Here is a 21956-nt window from a genome sequence, read left to right as displayed (position 1 = left end):
CCTACTTTTTGGGGACACTGTTTGCAAGAAAAGATCGAGATACTCTAATAGAATAGTCAGGATCTGGATACTCTAATAGAGCAGTCACAGTATTCAGAGAAGCAGTGTAGCAAATTACTTAGCTACGTATGTGTAGTTATAAATAAGGAGATTTATTTATTTTATTTATTTATTTTATTTATTTATTTAATGCTTTATGGTGAAAAGTGACACCAAAGGTCTGATGGTAACTTGCACCATCAGCCTGCCTAAATACAAAATTATCTACAATTATACAATGTTATGTTGATTAATTATAAATGTTTGAAGTTTGTGACTGGAGGTCTGGATTGATGACAGGTTCTGCAAGGACAAAGGAAGTGAAAGGTACAGTTGTTGCTCTCGTCAAAATTCGTTAGAAAGTGATTCCATAAGAATGATTTAAGCTTAGATTTGAGAGTAGAATATGATGTGTTTATATCCATTATCGGCATGGCATTCCACAAAGATGGTAACCGGTGGAAATAAGAATGTCGAGCTGTGTTGTTAAGGTGTTGAGGTATCAAGAGTTTATTGCTTGCTCCAGCCCTAGTAGTAGAAGAGTTGAAACTGATAAAGTTGTTGATGTTGAACTGGTAGGTTGGTGACTTTAGTGACTTGATAGCAAACAGTATGTCCTGCAGTTCAAGTATGTATATGAGGGGAAGGAGCTTCAGGTTAATTAGACGATCTTTGTAGCAGCTGGTGTAGTCATTAAGGATGTGTTTAGTGGCTCGGCGTTGGATTCTCTCAAGGTTAACAATGTCTTTCATCAAATGTGGTCGCCAGATCTGAGTACAGTAAAGTAATTGCGATCTTACCAAGGATACGTACAATCTAACCAAGGTAGTAGGTGAATGATTGCAGACAAACGTCCGTCGAATTAGACCAAGTGTTCTGTAAGCACGGGAAATGATGGTTTTATGATGTTTCTCCCAGCTCAGATCTTCAGATAGTATCACGCCAAGATCCTTGTGAGAATCTACATGAGGTATAATGGAATCAGACATTGAGTATGTTGTGTGGAATTTGCGTTTGAATGATAAGTGAATAAATTTCTTTATATTGAAATTTAAGTCATTGTCCTGTGACCAGGCGAAAAGAGCAGTAATGTTATCTTGAAGGTCTTCCTTGTCAGAAACCGATTTAATGTGATTAAAACATTTGGCATCGTCTGCAAACTTTAGAAGCTGGCATTGATGGATATATGCAGACATATCATTGATATATACTAGAAACAATAACGGACCGAGGATGCTCCCCTGTGGAACACCTGAAACTACTGGTAACAAGTCAGAGTAGACATTATTAATAGAGACTCTTTGATAACGGTTAGTCAGGTAGATCTTGAACCAGGACCATAATGGGCCTGTTATTCCAATTGACCATAGCTTTTGAAGTAAAATCACGTGTGATACTGTGTCAAAGGCCTTGCTGATGTCAAGGTAGATAACATCAGATGTAATTGGTGGAGAGCAGCTATTGTCAGTAAGTTGTGACCTTTTTTTTTTTTTTTTTTTTTTTTGTTTGTTTTTTTTGGTCTTCAACTTATATATAGCTGGCCTGGCCCCCTCACTCTTTAGCCTTCTCCACCGCCCCTGGTTAATATACATACGATAACTCACTGACAAACCTTCAGCACAGCTACACAAAACTATAATAGTTATGCAAATAAAACACGAATGCACTGTGTGGATATACAAGCTGCATTGCATAATGCAATGCAGCTAATGCGCTTGTATATCCACACAGTACGTTCATGTTTACAATAATACACGCACTCAGACTTATAAATTAGTCAGTAGGTGTCTTTAAACAACTTTGTGATGAAAATTACTGATGAATTGACTGGATAATCATGACTAGCCTTGCATGTGAGCTGAAACTAGACCATAACCCGACTAGACATTGGGTGACCTGCAGTTCGAATCCTGGGGTTGGAGGGATTTTTTTCCTTACTTTGGCCCCTTTTCTGTTACACCTTTCCAGCTATAAGTTAAGTCATTAAATCTAAGTCCTTGAAATTAGGTTAGGTAATCCTAAGGCTGCAGCACATGCTGCTGTAGACCTTCAGTGCTGGTCACTGTAAAGTGTTAATAGCTAATAATAACGTGTTATGTTATGTTATTATCAATTTTGTCAAAAGACCGGGTTGTACAAAAGGACAAGCCTGTAGGCGTACTTCCCACAAAAAGCACATACACACCAGAAATTACAAAAACAATGACATAAGCAAATACACCTGTAAAACAAAACTACTACAAGAACAAAAATAAATACTAACAAAACAAGAACATTAAGTAGGCATTCCAGTATCCGAGATTTTTTAATAAAAAAATTCTCCGTATATTCCCCAATAGAACCCTGGCACAAAATAACGACTCATGTTTAACTTGGGATTGCTCCGTCGTCCGAGCTCCAATCAGGATGAAAATCGTTGTGGGGTTTGTCCACACGCTGATCATCATGAAAATCTTAGTTTTATCGTGCGCGTTACATATAAGTAAGTTTTGTGTAGTTTTGTAATCTTTTCAAGCCTTGTAATGTATGTAGAATACTTTAAAACTTTTAAAAACGTACTGTTGGGTGGAAGGTAGTCACTGGTGCTTACTTTAAAGTGCGTAGTTACTTCGCTCGGTTTAGCGATTTTCAGCTCCAGAGCAATTTTCTGATGGCTGTGTCATCAACTCAAAAGTATAAACCACTTCAAAGTCAGCATAACTATGCCATAATTGAAACCACAACTCCACCTTAAGTATTGTTGCATCATTGTGGTACCTCCACTTTAGTTGTTTACCTTTATAAGTTGTTAACTTGATGTTTTTACTTACTTGAGATACTATTGGTATGCACCATTGTATTGAGAAGTGTGCAGTGGGTGAAACATATTTGCTCACCACAAAGCATACAAAGATCACTGAGATCCGATACGATCTGAAGTTACTCTCATTACATGTACAAACTTGCAGCTAGAAGCAATTGTAGTTTCAAGATAGTCCAGGTTGCTAGATGGCTTCCTGATTCAATTGTGCCATTTTTCCATTTAAAATGTATGGGGAGCCCTGGAGAAAAAATGTACCTTTTTTCAGTTTTTAAGCACTGTGCATGCCAAAGTAGCTAATTCCAACCCAACAAACTATATATTTCTGAGATCAGCAATCAATACTCTATCTATCGAGGGGTCCGCAACGCAGCAAAATCACGTACGAGATTCAGAATCTTTACGGATTCACCGGAGATTCAGGGATTCCGAGGGATTCAGTCGAGATTCACCGGGATTCATGCAGATTCGGTGGGATTCACCCAAGATTCAGTGGGATTCACTCGAAATTCAGTGGGATTCACTAGAGATTCAGTGGGATTTACTCGGGATTCACCCGAGATTCAGTTTATATTCAGTGAGATTCACCCTATAGATTCAGTGAGGTTCACCCGAGATTCGAGGATTCAATCAAATTTAGCCCGGCCAAATCTCAGAGGTCGGCTTTCTAGCGACTAAATATGTTCACCAGGATACATTAGGCAAAAGCAGCTCTAAGGGAAGTTTTGGATTCTGCTTTGCAGAAGTGTATTACAGCATCTCAAAGAATATTTATGGCTAGGGATTGTCGTGAGTGGTTTCCTGCCTCCCCAGAGTGACTCTTTAGTTAGTTAAATGTACATGCATGTGTACTTACTTTATGTTTTGTACTCCCTTGCCATGCCCACCCAGGTGTTTTTAACCAACCCTGTCTGGTGGTCGCATGTGACCGAGGATTCCTTAATGTTAGTGTAAATGTTTGTGTCTCATATAATAATGATGGTTTTCTCTCTCTTCAGCTAGTGAATATCATAAGTTTGGCATTGTAGCTACGTAACTTGGACAACACTGATCAAGCAGCATGGACTCAGTAGCTAGCTAGCTCTTCATACTGGCTCAGTGTGATGATTCCTTGTACCAAAATTTAACTACCGAATGTCCTGCTTATATATATATATATATATAGGCTGCCACTAGTGCCATTAGGCAATTTGCAGTTGTAGCTGCTCGTATTATACATAATATATGTACAAGTGTAATATTTATTGTAGTAGATGTATCATGTATATAAATATACCTCACCAGTTTTAGTACATGCCATGGAGATGGCTAAGTTGGACTGAGACTCGGAATAAAACTATGTACTATATGCATCTATACACCAACATCAAGATCATGCATGACAAGTAATCATGCCATGTGTACACTAACATAACATATTAACTGTAAGGATTTCACTTTTCATTTACAGTTTTTACAAAACCATTTTTGTCCTGGTACAATATTGTTATCAGTGCCTATGCACTCAAAGTGAAACCATTCTTTACACATCATTTGGCCACATCGCACCATTTCCTTTTTCTTGTCATTTGGTGACCTACAGTAACAATACACTTCTGTTTTCACAATCTTTGATTGAAGCACTCTTCTCTCCCTGATAGTCGGAAATAGGGCCATTCTTTTAGTCTCAAGGCAAGTAAGTAAGTGTTCTCTCATCAAGCCTTGATTGTACACAATTAATGATGGATCTTGTCCATGGGAAATACTGGTAATATAAGCGGCTGCAAACAGTCCACAATCATTGTCTCCAGATTGTTTGTTAACATTAGCAATTCCAACGGTAAAATACTTGTTCTTGGTAAACACAAGTTGCGACAGCAGTAATCTTGTGTGCTCATGGAGCAAAGAGTACTTAGAATCATATAGAATAACATCAGCACTATCAGCATTTCCACTAGCCGATGCTACTACCCAATGATTACGGTTTACCAAAAGTATCTGCAACGATGTCAATCCTGTAGGCATTGCATGGTGTCATTTTCTGTAAATCTTGTTTCAGGGTATCTTGCAAAGAATGAATATGAGGAAATTGGCACTTCAACCTTGACTGTTAGCTAGGTATTATTGAAAAAGCACAACATGGCATGCAATTCAGTTCTCAACACTATTAAGCCTGTTGATTTTATTCAAGGATTAGGCTTTTCACCTAGCTTGACAAAACCTCTTGATGAAACGTGGAGTTAACACGATTTAACAGCAAAGTTTTGTCCTCCATACGCGTCCATACGCGAAGTGGTTTGTTTTCTATGTACCTGTCATCATTTAGACTGCCTTCCACACCTCGCCCCGAGCTGCCCTCGCATCTGTCCAAGTCCTGAGCCAAATCCACTGCAGCTTCAGACATCGAGCTAGCACTGATCGAATAACCAACTATTGTACAACACAGTCAACACCTGAGCTATTGCCAGCTATCACAACGTACCAGTGTTAGCAACAGACAAAGGTGAGCTCTTGCGCGAGCCAAGTCAGTGCAACGACACCTCGAACGACACGAGGTAACACCTCCAGCTGATCGCGAATTTTTCGTAGATCACGTGATCAATATCCGGGAAATTCCCGAAAATCTCCGGAAAATCTCGTGATAAGATTCAAAGATTCACAAAGATTCACAAAGATTCAGGCTCAAGGTGTACGAGATTCAGGTTGCGTTGCGGACCCCTCGCTATCTATTGAGCATATAAAAAGCCCATTTTTCCAAAATTAAAAATTGGGCTGGAATGCCTACATTAGGCCACTCCAAGTCATACCTTAGTTTCTGGTCACTCCCAAGCCTACAAATGGATGCGGGCGGGCGGATGATCAGGACTTCAGGACTATAGACTCTACTGTGACAATATACTGTATGGTATTATTATTTGCTCAATTTAGCAAATTCATGTTGATTTTGTTTTTAGTCAAACTTAACCAACAACATAAGTAGTTGTGCTTCGGCAAAAAATGCACTAGGAAAGTTGTTGATGGATCATGGCTAGCTATATACACTGATGTATAGCATTTAAGTATATTTATTTATTTATTTAGAATATACTATAGGAAATGTTTTGCTCATGTAGCTACTTATGCTTTCCAAGTGAAATAAATGTCTCGTTAGCTATATCAGGAAAGTATTACTATGACTTATAGCTAAGTTGTTCAAATGATCATGATCCAAAATGAAATTTAACTTCTATTTTCACATCAGAAATTCTTCATTCAAATGTGAAGTCTTAGCCCACTAGCTATGTGTTTCCAGCCTTCTATTCAGTAACCTTGAGAAAAGTAACTGTCAAAGTTTTGAGTCATTGAGTGCTCCAAACTAGTGTTTTTTAGTGATCATCTGGGAATGTTTAAACTATAAGGGTTTCTACTTGCCAATCTAATTTTAGTTATGGAAAAGTTTAAGTTTAAGCTCACCGAATGTTGCCGGCTTTCCATACCCCTGTAGTGTTCAGTGATAAGGAATTTGAAGTTACTAGACTAATCATTAGAGGACTACATTTGAATTATAAAGTTAAAGCTATGGCCCATCTACATGGACTAGTAGTTAATGCTACTGAAATTACTTTGGTTACAAAAGCATTAGTAACAGTTATAATCTGAACAGCTATATAATCAAGGACAAAACTAGCTATAGTTAGAAACATTTTATTAGTGTGGCATATATACCTAATATTAGAGTTAAGAGTAGTGTGACTGCTCTATTGGAATCCCTGACTGCTCTATTAGAGTATATCGATTTTTTGCAGTAAAAAATAAGTGTCTTGCTGGGTCACGTGCACTTAAGCACCTGTAATATTAATAATAGTCCTCATAAACTAGGGTTCCAGGTTTACCATGCGGGCGGGTGACCAGAAACTAAGGTTTGACTTGGTGTGGCCTTAAGTATACAGAAGATTCAAAAAAGAAAACAACGGAGGGCTAAACGGAACAAGGGTGGCTGTTTAATTCGCAGGATGGTATGGGGTATGGTATTCCACAGAAATGGGCTGTTCAAAAAGAAAGAGTAGCGAAACGAATTGATAGACGATGTCACAGGCCGGAGAGATAGAGGGTGACACCTTGTGGGAGCTTGGGACAACTGAAAATGTTCACTAAATGGTAAGGAATTCCTGTGGTAGAGACTATCATGAATGCAACAAATAGTAAAGTAGTTGTGACGCTGTTGATGGTAGGCCACTTTAATGCTTGGATGCATTCGTCAGAAGACTTACTCCAACAGTGAGATGAAGGAATCCACCTACTATTGGAAGCCCAACGGGCAGCTCTACGCTGAACAGATTCCAGAGCATTGATGTTTTTAGCAGTATGAGGATGCCAAACTGGACTGGAATATTCCATAACGGGGCGGACAATGCATTTGTAAGCAGTAGATTTAATGGATGAAGGAGCATTGAACAGGCAGTGGCGAAGAAAATTGAGTGCTTTAGTAGCTTTAGCTGAAACATATTTACAGTGTTCATTCCAGTTCAGCTTTGTGTCAACTATAATGCCTAGGTATCGAATTACAGGATGGTGTAGAATAACAGAAGAATCTAGATGGTATGAAGGTAAAATTGGGGAACGCTTCTTGGAAATCACTATGCTATCACATTTAATTGGATTGAGACGCAAGAGCCACTTTTTCGCCCACTGAGCTATACTTGAGAGATCAAACTGCAACAATTTAACATCATCAGGTGATGAGATTTCCTTGTAGATCGTGACATCATCAGCAAATAGTTTGACTTTGCTGTGAGATATAACAGAGGAAATGTCATTAATGAAAAGTAAAAAAAGAAGAGGGCCTAAGACTGAACCCTGGGGCACCCCTGAGGTAACCCGAAGCCATGAGGAAAACCTCCCATTAACTACAACACGCTGGCGTCGACTTGTTAAAAATCCCTTTAACCAAATCAAAATATCACCAGAGATTCCAAGAGATTCCAACTTCAACAGTAAACAAGGATGGGAAACAGAATCAAAAGCTTTTGCTAGGTCTAAGAAAATGCAGTGAGTACTACTACGCTGTTCCAGAGAAGTTTCCCAATCATTAACTGCCTCCAAAAGTAAAGAAACAGTAGAGCATTTGTGGCATAACGTGCTGAAACCGAAAATACTCTAAAAGAACACGCAGATTGAGTCACTTCAATATACTGTATTAAGCTAATACACATAATTATCACATGTCCACAAAATTATTGCTATAGTTCTAATCTAAATTTACTGCTATTGGGTTTTTGATTGCAAGGGTTAACGTTGAGAAAATTAAGAGTATACTTAGTACTATAATCCTTTCACATTGATAAAAATGATAATATTGAATCTCGTGTTGATAACTGTGGGTCCATTTCTATGAAAAGACATGCATGAATAACTCATTACTATAAATTTCACCTTGTAACTACAATGTAAGAGTCATATCACATTATTCTTGCATTATTGGCCGAGCTGTTTGGTTACTGTTATTAACACTTGAGAATGTGTACACACACTATATATGCATGTTATGTGAAATCAAAAATTCAGATTCTATAAGAGAATATTCCAATGTTCACAGTACCAAAAAAACTAAACATAAATGCTACTGGGGGTAAGCACCTATGTATAAAAATGTTTATTTAGCTTTGGCATGATGGCTAGCAGGGATAACATCATAGTGGTGATCTCCTGAACTGCCTTGAGAAGCACTGACTGAGTATGCCGGATTATTCTCTAGCTTCACATCACTTGATTTATCCACCAACTCATATGTATATGCTGGCTCTGGTGCAGCACTGGCTTGTTTAGTATCACTGATAGGAATAACGAATACTATCAATGTCTGTACTCATATGATTGCACTTACTTGTGGTTCACTTTAACACTTAGTTTTTGCTTTTGTAGCATAAACACCCAAACTGTAAGAGCAATGTTGCAGACTATTGAGACCACCATTACAACTGCCAAAACAGCAATGACCACCACATTGGAATCAGAACTGTCACTGCTACAGATGTTCTCATCACTCTTCTGTCGCTGAGCTATAACAGCAATTAATCTATTTTACTTCACATAGAATATATTTACACTGATAACCCAGCAAAATAAGTACTAAAGTTTTGCATCTAGCTAAAACCTGTAAAACAACAGGGAGCAGAGTCTTAACACTGAAACTAATAGAATGCAGAAAATATCCAAACTAGTGGTGAATTAGTATAATAACCTTAGCTGCTCACAAACAACATTCTCTAAAGTAACAGTTAACCGTATGCATGTTCCACAACTAGTCTACAGCATTCAGGAACAAGCTGTGTTGAGACACATTTAAGTACGTGTGAATGACAAGCAGCTCAATACTTACATATTAGTTGTAGATCAGTTGTAGTAAAAATTTCATTCTATACAATAAGCCATATATGGTAATATATACATCATCATCATCAACACAGTCATACCTCTTGTGTGCTATCAGATGAATACACACGGAAAAAATACAAATCTGTTCTTTTTACTTCTCTGTTATAAAACACATGACCATCAGGATCAGTAGTGTTATCACCAGCTCCCAGGATGTAGCTCATCCTATAACCAGGTACATACTGACTGACATCAACCACAGCAGCTACATAGAATAATGGAGTAGCCTTGGTGGACTCTTTAAGTAGATCTACAGTTGCTATCTCTTGAACATTGTCAACCACAATATCATCAGTGATCACAATGATGTAGAAATAACTGTAAAAGGAATAAAAATGCATTACACTTCAGACTGGGATATTTTCAAGAGAAAAATTAAACCATGCATGACACCACAGTTGGCTATAGGGATGTACCTGGTTTCTTAAAATTGTTTTCCAAAGAAATGTGTGTGCTTGTTTGCGTTTCCACACCCCATGACTGGCATGAGCAAAATGTTTCACAGTATAAGCAGCCTGTATTTGGGAAAGGTATAGAGCCTATATTAACCTTCCAAACATACAACAATTGAGAAGATATATACCTATATGCAGGATTTGTAGTTTAATGTGGTGTGTTCGAATTATACTTCCTAAGCATTGCATGGCAGTATAACAAGCCATAATTTATTTAGCTATCTAATACAGTAGACCCTCGGTTATGTGACCTACATTTATCTTTACCCTTGTTCATCCAAAATTGGAAATGACTGCTCTATTAGAGTATTTTGAGTACAGGTGTATGTTCTATTAGAGTATTTCAACAGAGCTCTGTATGGCTTCAGTTATCCAAACAATTCACATTTTTATTGTTTCCTGAAAACAAAGGGGTTTGGATAACCGAGGGTTTACTGTATATGGTTGATCAATCATCTATTTAGTATTGACTATACCTGGGTGCCTGGCTCTGGTTATCAAGTGTGTCGTGCGGCCCAAGAAGCCGGCGCGCCACACCCGTGAGTATATTGACAGGAAGAACGAAAACGTCATTTTCACACCTTTGTATCTCAATGATCACTTATCCGATTCGAACCAAACTTGCTACACAGTTGCCCGCCAGCCAGGGAAGTCTACATTCCAAATTTGAAGGAAATCGCTCCAGCCATTTCCGAGATACGAGCTGCCAAAGTTTCATTTTTTTTCTTCGTTTTTTTTTCTTCTTCTTCGTCTTTTCGCACACTTGCAAAAATTGCTATAACAAGCAAACGCGTACTCCGATCGGCATGAAATTTGGCACACAGAAAGGGAGTCCAACGGCAAATCCTAGCATCAAATTTGGTACAAATCCGATGAATGGTTCAGGAGTTATGACCGATTATTCGTGTAAAACAAGATTGATTTGTTGTCACGCCTACAGGGTAAACCGCTTCATGGAATGAGTTGAAAATTGCTATATAGATGGAGTAACCATCGTAGGAGTGCCTTTTGGTGGTTTGAAAGGAATCGAGATAAAGACCATGGAGATATGACACAAACCCCAACCTGTGTCACAATTACGCGATCGATTTTTACGAATAAAAAAGTATTAGTTTTCACGCCTACTAGGCAAACCGCTTAGAGCAATGAGCTGAAAATCGGTGTATAGCTGGAATTGGAATAATCTTCATAGAAAGTCCTTGCAGTAGTACAGAAGAATCGGATTACAAACCACTGAGTTATGATTCTAAAGCCAACTCCGTGTAGCAAATGCGAGATCGAGATACTCTAATAGAACAGTCACCCTAATAGAGCATTCGGCTAATTTATTTACTCCATTATAGAATTTTATTACATCACAAGTTATTCCGTAGGGAGTTCAGCTGCAAACAGTTAATCTTATAGACAGTTCAGCAAGAAGCAAGTCACCATGTGGAGAGTTAAGCAAATATATCACTATAGAGATTCAGAACATTACAAGTCACACTGAAGAAAGTTCAGCTATAAACAAGCCATGCACCCTGTAGAGAATTCAGCTACAATTAAGTCACTCTCTAGAGAATTCAGCTACACACAAGTCACTGTGGAGAGAGTTCAGCTACAAACAAATTACCCTGTAGAGAGATCAGCTACAAATAAAACACTTTGCAGAGTGTTCAGCTACAACAAATCAACCTTTAGAGAGATCAGCAATGAACAAATCAACACAAATCTACCTGTAGAGAGTTCAGCTACAAAAAATCACCCTGTAGAGACATCAACTAGAAACTAGACACAATGTAAGGAGTTCAGCTACAAGCAATCACCCTGTAGAGAGTTCAGCTAAAACAAATCAACCTGCAGAGAGATCAGCTACAAACAAATCACCTTATAGAGAGTTCAGCTACAAACAAATTACCCTGTAGAGAGATCTTCTACAAACAAATCAACCTGCAGAGAGATCAGCTACACACAAATCAACTTGTAGAGAGATCAGCTATAAAAAAATCACCCTGTAGAGACATTAGCTAGAAACTAGACACAATGTAAGGCGTTCAGCTACAAGCAATCACCCTGTAGAGAGTTCAGCTAAAACAAATCAACCTGCAGAGAGATCAGCTACACACAAATCAACTTGTAGAGAGATCAGCTACAAACAAATCACCCTGAAGAGAGGTCAACTACAAAAAATCACCCTGTAGAGATATCAGCTAGAAACAAATCACCCTGAAGAGAGGTCAGCTACAAAAAATCATCTTGTAGAGAGGTCAACTACAAACAAAACACTTTGCAGAGTGTTCAGCTACAAACAAATCAACCTTTAGAGCGATCAGCAACAAACAAATCAACCTGTAGAGAGATCATCTAGAAACAAATCAACCTGCAGAAAGATCAGCTACAAACAAATCAGATTGTAGAGAGATCAGTTACACACAAATCAACCTGTAGAGAGATAAGCTAGAAACAAATCACCCTGTAGAGAGTTCAGCTAAAACAAATCAATCTGCAGAGAGATCAGCTACAAACAAATCACCTTATAGATAGTTCAGCTACAAACAAATTACCTTGTAGAGAGATCGGCTACAAACAAATCAACTTGTATAGAGATCAGTTACAAACAAATCACCCTGTAGAGAGATCAGCTAGAAACTAGACACAATGTAAGGAGTTCAGCTACAAGCAAATTACCCTGTAGAGAGTTCATCTACAAACAAATCAACCTGTAGAGCAATCAGCTAGAAACAAATCACCCTGTAGAGAGATCAGCTACAAACTAGACACAATGTAAGGAGTTCAGCTACAAGCAAATTACCCTGTAGAGAGTTCATCTACAAACAAATCAACCTGTAGAGCAATCAGCTAGAAACAAATCACCCTGAAGAGAGGTCAGCTACAAAAAATCACCCTGTAGAGAGAAACAAATCATCCTGAAGAGAGATCAGCTACAAACAAAACACTTTGCAGAGAGTTCAGCTACAAACAAATCAAATTTTAGAGTGATCAGCAACAAACAAATCAACTTGTAGAGAGATCAGCTACAAACAAATCAACCTGCAGAGAGATCAGCTACAAACAAATCAGCTTGTAGAGAGACCAGTTACACACAAATCAACCTGTAAAGAGATAAGCTAGAAACAAATCACCCTGCAGAGAGTTCAGTTACAAGCAAAACACCCTGTAGAGAGTTCAGCAACAAAGAAACCACCATGTAGAGAGTTCCGCTGCAAACAAATCACCTTATAGAGAGTTCAGCTACAAACAAATTACCATGTAGAGAGATCGGCTACAAACAAATCAACCTGTAGAGAGATCAGCTAGAAACTAGACACAATGTAAGGAGTTCAGCTACAAGTAAATCACCCTGTAGAGAGTTCAGCTAAAACAAATCAACCTGCAGAGAGATCAGCTACAAATAAATCACCTTATAGACAGTTCAGCTACAAGCAAATCACCCTGTAGAGAGATCGGCTACAAATTAATCAACCTGCAGAGAGATCAGCTACACTCAAATCAACTTGTAGAGAGATTAACTACAAACAAATCACCCTGTAGAGAGATCAGCTAGAAACTAGACACAATGTAAGCAGTTCAGCTACAAGCAAATCACCCTTTAGTGAGTTCAGCTACAAACAAATCAACCTGCAGTGAGATCACCTACAAACAAATCAACCTGTAGAAAGATCAGCTACACACAAATCAACTTGTAGAGAGATCAGCTACAAACAAATCACCCTGTAGAGAGATCCGCTAGGAACTAGACAAAATGTAAGGAGTTCAGCTACAAGTAAATCACCCTGTAGAGAGTTCAGCTAAAACAAATCAACCTGCAGAGAGATCAGCTACAAACAAATCACCTTATAGACAGTTCAACTACAAACAAATTACACTGTAGAGAGATCGGCTACAAATTAATCAACCAGCAGAGAGATCAGCTACAAACAAATCACCCTGTAGAGAGATCAGCTAGAAACTAGACACAATGCAAGGAGTTCAGCTACAAGCAAATCACCCTTTAGTGAGTTCAGCTACAAACAAATCAACCTGCAGTGAGATCACCCACAAAAACGCACCTTGTACAGAGTTCAGTTACAAACAAATTACCCTGTAGAGAGATCAGGTAAAAGAATTCACCTTGTAGAGAGTTCAGCAACAAATAAACCACCATGTAGAGAGTTCAGCTGCAAACAAATCACCTGGTAGAAAGATCAGCTAGAAGAAGTCACCTTGTAAAGAGTTCAGCTACAAAGAAACCATCATGTACAGAGTTCAGCTACAAAGAAACCACCATGTAGAGTGTTTAGCTGCAAAAAATCACCTGTAGAGAGTTCATCTAGAAACAAATCACCCTGTAGAGAGATCAGCTAGAAGAGGTCACCTTGTAGAGAGTTCAGCTACAAAGAAACCATCATGAAGAGAATTCAGCTACAAACAAGTCACCCAGTAGAGAGATCAGCGGCAAAAAATATTCTGTGGGGAATAATTGGCATGTAATAAATATATGTATATAATTTGTATAATTACTAATAAAATCAAAAATAATTGAAGTATTACAAATCTTCTTTAAGTTCTTTTCTTCTTCCTGTGGTAAAGAAAAAAACACATAGGTTAAAAAAGCTCCAAAGCCAGCCATAGGCCGGCTTTGCAGTATACAAATACAAAAAGAAGTGATATCTAATCAAAAACAGCCTAGCTGTAAAAAAAGGTGCGGCCCCCAAAAAGGCCATGGTGAAAAAAGATGTGAAATCCAAGGTGGCGGCCAAGAAATGGCTGTGATGGTAGGTTAATGGTTACATTTTAATAATGACAATTCAGGTGAATTTTGTGCCACTTGGTCTTGGCACCAAATTCACCTGAATTGTCGTTATTAAAATGTAACCATTAACCTACCATCACAGCCATTTCTTGGCCGCCACCTTGGATTTCACATCTTTTTTCACCATGGCCTTTTTGAGGGCCGCACCTTTTTTTAAAGCTTGGCTGTTTTTGATTAGATTAGAAGTAACACAACATCAACTTGGAAAATTTTTTCACCTTGTAAATTTCTAGTCAGGTACTTACTCAACACTATAGTCAATTTGCATTCAATAATAATGTTGGTCACATGGGCCAGCTGCAAAAACATTTAGTAGTACAGTGAAGCCCTTTAACTGCACATGCCACAATAATTTATCAAAATGAGCAAGAACAAGTGAGTTATTATGCATTAAAATATCCCATACATTTAGTATAGACAGTTCAGGCATGCAAACATATTACAACATGAAAACATGACTTGTTCCAGTACAAAACCATTGGGAGCATACAGTATGTTCACCTCCTTGATATTGCTGTATTTGGTGGGGCTCAGGTGAATGCAAACTGGCTATATGTTATAAGCTGTTGGGGTACAGAATTTTTACCTTTGAATTTTTGTGAGATCAGGGAAAAAAATTGCCCTGAAAATAATTTTTAAAACATACTCACCTGAAAGGTCCATTTTCAATGCTTATAACTGGTAAGTCAATAACAAATGTATCACTAATGTCAAAGCTATCAATATTTACAATCAATCGAGGTCTTTTACTTTGACCAGATGTAGAGATGATTGGTTCTACATTATCACAAAAATGTACAAATCTTCAGGTAAAGTCTAACAAACCTCCAGCTAATGTTCTCGCTGTAACTGTTCTACTCTTCTCCCCCTCAAGTGGTCTACTAGTAGTTCCTATCAACCTGACTGCTGTCACATACACACTGTACTCTGTGTATGGTCTGAGGTTGTCAAGAGTGTAGTTACCAGTGAAGTTGGTAACATAGACCATTTGTACTGGTTGGTCACTGTTGTTGTAGTATACCTAATTAATAGAAATATATTAAAACATTATCACATATTCAGCCATTACGTGTAGTATGATATCAAGAACAATTGACAATGGCAATGACAATGACAAAATTGACAACATACATTGTAATAGTTAATGCTACCATGGGGATTAGTAGGAACAGTCCATGTCAGCTTCAGTGAATTAGTGTGTACTTCAATAATGGTAAAATTTGTAGGTTGAGATGATTTTTCTACAACATACACAATGTGGTCATTATACATCTTATGAGAACATACCTTCAACTATTAGAGTTAATGATGTGCCAACACCACTTCCACGCTTAATATTTCTTACATTACAAGTATAGCTGCCATTATCATTATTAGTGACACTACTGATATGAAGAGTGGAGTATGCTGTACGACTATCATCTTCATCAGTTGTTGTTTCGTTAAATTCAACTTCTTCTGGTATCCTCCAGGAGAACATCAAGTTCCTTGGAGCATCCTGATCATTAGTAGCAGTACATGTGATCTGAAACTCTTCACCCAACACTACATGAACTTGTTGTGGTAGTTCCTGTATCAATGGTGGACCTGTATGATGTACATTAAAACATGATTTATTACTACTAGCATACCATATACTGTGATAGTTGCTGGATTAGACTCAACCAGACCACCTTTATTACTAGCCATACACTTGTACACTCCCTCATCTGATTCCTCTATGTTAGTAATCCTCAACATGTTTGAATTAGTACCAGACACTACTACACCATCCTTCATCCACTGGTAGACTATGTCAGTACCTAGTGCATTACAAGTGAGCTGTGTTGACTGGCCAATGAAGACAGTATCATCATCAGGGTTGGTGAGGATTTGTGGGAGAACTGTAAGCAAAGAGCAATAATATTCTATGCCTAAGAGTAATGCAGTTTACTTAATAATTCTGCTTCATTAGATGTAACACTATTCCCATCAGCATTAGTAGCTCTACACCGATACTTGCCACTATCAGCTACTCTAGCTCTGTTCAGTGTTAAACTACTACTCACTCCATTACTGTGTGTAACTTGTGTAACACCTGAAGTGTATGATCTTCTGTCCTTTTCCCATGTGATAGTTAGTGAATCACTTCCATTAACAAAACAATCAAATGTCACTTTGTCATTGTTGTTAACAAACTGATTTTGTGGATACCTCCAAAACAATGGTAAACCAGCTGTAGTATAGTGAATTACAATTTAAGGTAATCAACAGTGTTGGGCAAGTTACTTTGTAAAAGTAACTAGTTACATATTACTTGCAACAGAACTATCTAGTTACAGTTACATATTACCCATAAAATAAAGTAACTGTAATAATATTTAATATTATATTACTTTGTGTCCACAGCCTTAAGCTGTCACATGTGAAACTACCACCTTATCATGTGACATGATTGCGTTGTTGGACAATGTGCAAATCTTGGTTATAAGTAAGAAGCTAGTGAATAAGCTTCATTCAGTAGGCCTCGTTACTTCGTCGTGGTTAGGCGTTACTCAGAGGATTACTAACGAGATTAGTAACTTTGTTACTTTTAGTAATAATATTACATCATATTAGACTCGTTACAGTAATTATATTACTTAGGTAACGCGTTATGTTTGTAAGTAAAGTATCTTGCGTTATATTACCTGCTTTCATAGTGTATTTCGTTATATTACTTTGTTACCACAAAAGTAATAATATTACGTAACGCGTTACATAAGTAACGCATTACTCCCAACATTGGTAATCAAATACAGACTTTTTCTTTAAGCATATACTTCAGTTGGAATATTATTACAGTGAGTCCCTAGGACCATTTGTGGTGTTCAGATAACAGAACTGCATACCTCTGAAGGAGAGGTAGAATTCAGGGGTGTTGGAAGATATTTAACTTATGGGTGCCCTACTACTAATATTGTTAAAGATCAACTTGTTTTTATCTCAAAGAATTTCTAGTCATATTAAATATGGTACTGAAGGATGGAATCAGCAACTCTGTTTCGAATATAGATGTTAACTGATAAACAGTTAAATTTCTGCTTATAGTAATGCTACTCTTGACTGACTGCTCTATTAGAGTATCTCGATCGGACTTGTAATCTATAATTTTAATCCACTTGTACCACACCTTTGTTTAAGCCTATGGACTATGTTTGAAGCCAGATCAAGGCAGATGGAATCACTAACATAATGGATGAGTGATTTTACTTCTGGTTAGAAATATTTATGGGTGCCCAAGCACCCGCGCTTCCTACGCCCCCAGAATTGATGCAGAAAATATAACAATGATACAAATCTAGGGATCTCTCTTGAATCATTTGATTCAATAGAACAATCAGGATCACAGACACCTGGGCCTCGAATAACTAAGACTCATTCCTAGGTCTGGGTGGTGTTGCAAATTCAGTATCATAGTATATCAATTATCATGTGGTTGGCAATTACTTAATAAATTCTAAAATTAATATCCCACTAGGGACTTGGGGGGAGAAGGCTACCACCATCATTAATATGTACTTTATCTGTAACCTAGGACAGAAAAGCAACTGTTGTGTTGATCATTAGCACAATACATAGTACCAATATATTGGGTCTCTGCATTCCACAGAGTTTTAGTTTTAGAGTCCACCTTGTATATAATACTTACAGACTTTAGGACTAATGGTCCTTGGATACAGCTTCTGTCCTAGGATGATGGTTGAAGTGCACCAGCTCCCAGAGTCACAGCACTTGTGATATTCTCAAAGTCCTTTCTATCTTCCTATTGGTATAACACTGCTAACCTAAGCACCACACTACCGCATCCAACCTAATGGCTCAGGGATGAGCTGTCCCTATTTTCTAGTGCCAAATAAAGGCGAGTCATTAGTGAGCCTTTCCCCCCAAGCCAACCCTCTCAGTAGGGAATCTGTCACACACCCACCTGAATAACCATTTACTCTGTGCCACTTATCACACATGTAATTCCAATAAATGCACACATGTGCATGCACGTGACCAAATTGCAATTTATAACACTCAAACAATGAATTGCTGCAGCCCTACCAACATCAACTTAAAGGTCTAAACTTACATACAGTAAATACACTGTAATGCAACAGTCAGTTACAGCTGATAATATTGCTTTACTGATATCTAAATGATAGTATATATTAAAAAATAAATCATAGTTTAATTATGATGCTAAGTTACTGTTCAGCCCACTCCTTCTACTGTAGTTTATTGTACATTACATAATTTACACATGTTTTATTGTTACAATGAGTAAGCATGAATATCACAGTCTGCATGAATTATTAACATTTATTAGCAATAACATCATTGCAGTAGCTTGTCACCTTTGAATTCACAACTTTTTTACCCGGGCTAATAAAGGCCACACCCTTATTTTACAACTTGGCTGTTTTGTGTGGATTTCATTTCTTTTTGTAATATATATATATATATATATGGCTCCATAGCCAGCTTTAGGCTGGCTATGGGATTTATTATGACCCACATTTCTTCTTACCTAGTCACAAACGTTTTGGTAATACTATCAGTGGCGGAGTAAGATGTTCCAGTAAGGGGAAGCTAACTGACAAAGCACATCTCTCAGAGCAGGGGTTTGGGGATGTAGCCAGACTTTTTTTGCCATACCTGGGTACTGGGCTGGCAAACCATACAACTATGCAACACACATACACATGCCCATCTTCATAACATTATTGACAACGGTATAGCATTTTAAAGTGTGTTATGCATCACTATGTAAAACTACAGACTTTACCTACACTGCTGTATACAAGATAAATTATAACACTCGATGAGAATGCTATTGCTATTGATCTTCCAATCTTATTCCATACATGAATACATCTACATACATCTTTATACCTGATGAGGAAAAAACTTGGATTAAACCAGGAGGCACTTATAGTTTTCTATCATGTGATGACTACACTGACTAAAGTTGCTACCCTGCAAACAAAAAACAAAAACAAAAAATTGCTGACTGATTAAATACTCCATACTTTTTGAACTATCACTAAGCAGTATCTGTGTGACTAGATCAATGCTAATGTCTCAAATACTTCCATAGGCTGCCTCGTCTCTATTCTCTGATATGAGTTTTGACCACACATAAAATACATAGCTTAAATCCAAATGCAAACTGTCCTCGGAACTGTCCACCCCACTACTAGAAGAATTAATGCCAATCCTTTGTCCAACGCTCACTACGTGGTTTTTGGCATCACATGATCTCATTTCTATTTATTATCTGCTATTATTTGTACCACAATCGATTTACACTCATAGGGAAAACTCCTTGGAATATCTATTCCAGACTCTGTCCTCAAAGTAAAGATTGGCGAAAATGACACACCTATTGTTTGTCACTGTTGTGAGTTGTGTTATTCATTCTTGTACAATCATGCAAGGATGTTATAGTAGAGTTAGTCTGGTCTGCAACAGTTTTGATTGTGACATGCTGGTCCAAAGCACCAAATTTGGCACACTGATTCACTTTAATGTAATAATTGATTTCAGAAGGGGTGTCACTCTAGAATCACTTGGCACCCCTTGGTTCTTCAGCCTAAAACATTTCAACCAAAAAGATAAATCCCACTATATTTATCATACAAGCATTGTTCAATAATATTTTCCCTAGCATAAAAGCAGTGTCATTATTTATTGTTTGTAGTAAAAGTATCCATGCTCTCTGGTAAATAGTTTTAGTAACACACTTGTAATTCTTCCTGAAAGATGTATGTAGGAACACAAAGGACAAAACATAGCAAAAATCAAAGCCACTAAATTGAAAACAATAATACACAATGATAACTTGCTAGTTACTTGATGTGCATGAGCTCTTGTGAGCGCTGGATAGTGCATGAGTTCATGCACTTCCTACTACATTGGCAAAGAGCTGTGCAAAGCAGGCCTGCATTTGTACTTCCTAGAGTACAAAGGCTCTACCTTGCATCTATACAAATCTCGGCTAGCGTTTGCTATTTCTGGAAGTAGTGTCCATACTGGTACCCAGGAAATGTCATCTATTTTCCACCCAATCATTCTGGGGATTGTACTGTTCCGCTGAATTGCATACATGTGGTCCATATGCTTGCCTGGTATAATGCTCTGTTTGTGTGTTGTAGAAGAACACAATTTTGAAAGATACAAAAGAAAGAGAGGTAAACAATATTTTTACCTGAATTGGAGGAATGGCCTCCATTGTCTTGGCTCTTTTGCAAAACAGCTCTTTTCTTAGTTCATTCACAGAGCTTAATGGTGTAATATTATCATATATGTAGTATACACATGTATATTTCCAGCATTTCCTTTGCAAAGGAACCGAGTTTTAGCACCTGGAATGGATGCTCTACAGCATAAAGAAAGGCTGTATTAACTTAGTAGCTGCATTTCCAGCTTCAAAATCCATCAATTCTTTTAGAACATTCTTCAACCCTTCATTAAAAACAATCAAACAATTTTTTTCCATCAGACTGCTCTTGACACATGCCAGAGAAATGATTAAGTAGCTGCTTCTTAAATCGAGTTCTTTTGATGCTTTTACCAATACCAAACATTTGCAACCATGTTTGATATAGGCAATAGTTTTAAAATGTATTCATCATTCTCTACGTTATTAACGCACAAGCTCAGCAAATGATCTAGGGCTCAAACAAATATTCTATTATTCGAATATTCGGAGAATATTTGAATATTCGAATACCATTTCTGGTATTCAAATATTCATCTCAAAGGAAATATATAACATCAGTGGTAGAGTACATGGAAATTCTTGATCCTACATAATTATGACATAAGTGATTGAATCATGTTGATTCTGAATTGTATTAAAGAGACATCTTGTACAACCACAGGATTATTGATATCTTATCCATATCAATGCTGAAAAAGAATATTCGAAAATTCGGTAGTAGTGAATAAAGAATATTCGAATAGTAAAAACCACTATTCGTTTGAGCCCTAAAATGATCTAGCCAATATATAGCTGGTTTTCTTCTTCGCGGTCATTAGACTGCTGCAAACCTGCCTTTATATATGACCTACAGGGGGGCTAAGTTATGACTATTGTTGTATGGCTGTAATATAAAGTAGAATTTTAGGGGGGTCTGTGTGTGCAACCTCCAGAAGCTACAGAATTTTTTTTCAATTTGAAAGTTTGAAAAATAGACTAAAATTTATGCTAAAAACATGAAAATGAAAAATATTAACAATGCCAATCCATACTGCAACTTTTCCCCAAGATTTTTCAAAACCTATTTTTCAGCATGGAAGGAGGATCATGGCTCTCCTCCTCCTCTTCCCTTATGCTGAAAACTTAGTAGTGTTCTGTGACGACCAGGGCCGTCAAGAGAAATTAAGAGACCCAGGGCAAAGAGTTAAAGTGGGGCCCCAAGGACAAGGAGGGTTCCATTCTGAATCACAACTTCAGCCTAGTTGTAAA

General features: G+C 37.6%; 1 protein-coding gene across 3 annotated transcripts in view; it reads right to left on the bottom strand.

Annotated features, from left to right (window-relative positions):
* Positions 1-8340: 8340 nt before the first annotated feature.
* The window catches only part of LOC136267072 (contactin-3-like), a 57411-nt gene continuing 43795 nt past the window's right edge, over positions 8341-21956 (bottom strand). For 2 of the 3 annotated variants that reach the window (XM_066062121.1, XM_066062122.1), the window contains exons 7-16: positions 16413-16694; positions 16111-16362; positions 15767-16066; positions 15611-15720; positions 15305-15500; positions 15130-15256; positions 9271-9550; positions 9177-9213; positions 8682-8856; positions 8341-8628 (exon numbers count right to left, since the gene is read on the bottom strand). In XM_066062121.1, the coding sequence (XP_065918193.1) occupies positions 8451-8628; positions 8682-8856; positions 9177-9213; positions 9271-9550; positions 15130-15256; positions 15305-15500; positions 15611-15720; positions 15767-16066; positions 16111-16362; positions 16413-16694 (1937 nt within the window). In that variant the 3' untranslated portion in view covers positions 8341-8450. Of the gene's footprint in view, positions 8629-8681; positions 8857-9176; positions 9214-9270; positions 9551-9648; positions 9748-15129; positions 15257-15304; positions 15501-15610; positions 15721-15766; positions 16067-16110; positions 16363-16412; positions 16695-21956 lie in introns of those variants that run through there. The other variant, XR_010706495.1, reaches the window with a different exon arrangement.

Source organism: Dysidea avara, chromosome 9 (genome assembly GCF_963678975.1).
Source record: "Dysidea avara chromosome 9, odDysAvar1.4, whole genome shotgun sequence".
Taxonomy (NCBI): domain Eukaryota; kingdom Metazoa; phylum Porifera; class Demospongiae; order Dictyoceratida; family Dysideidae; genus Dysidea; species Dysidea avara.
The sequence above is the reverse complement of the archived record's forward strand: the minus strand, read 5'-3'. Positions and strand labels throughout refer to the sequence as shown.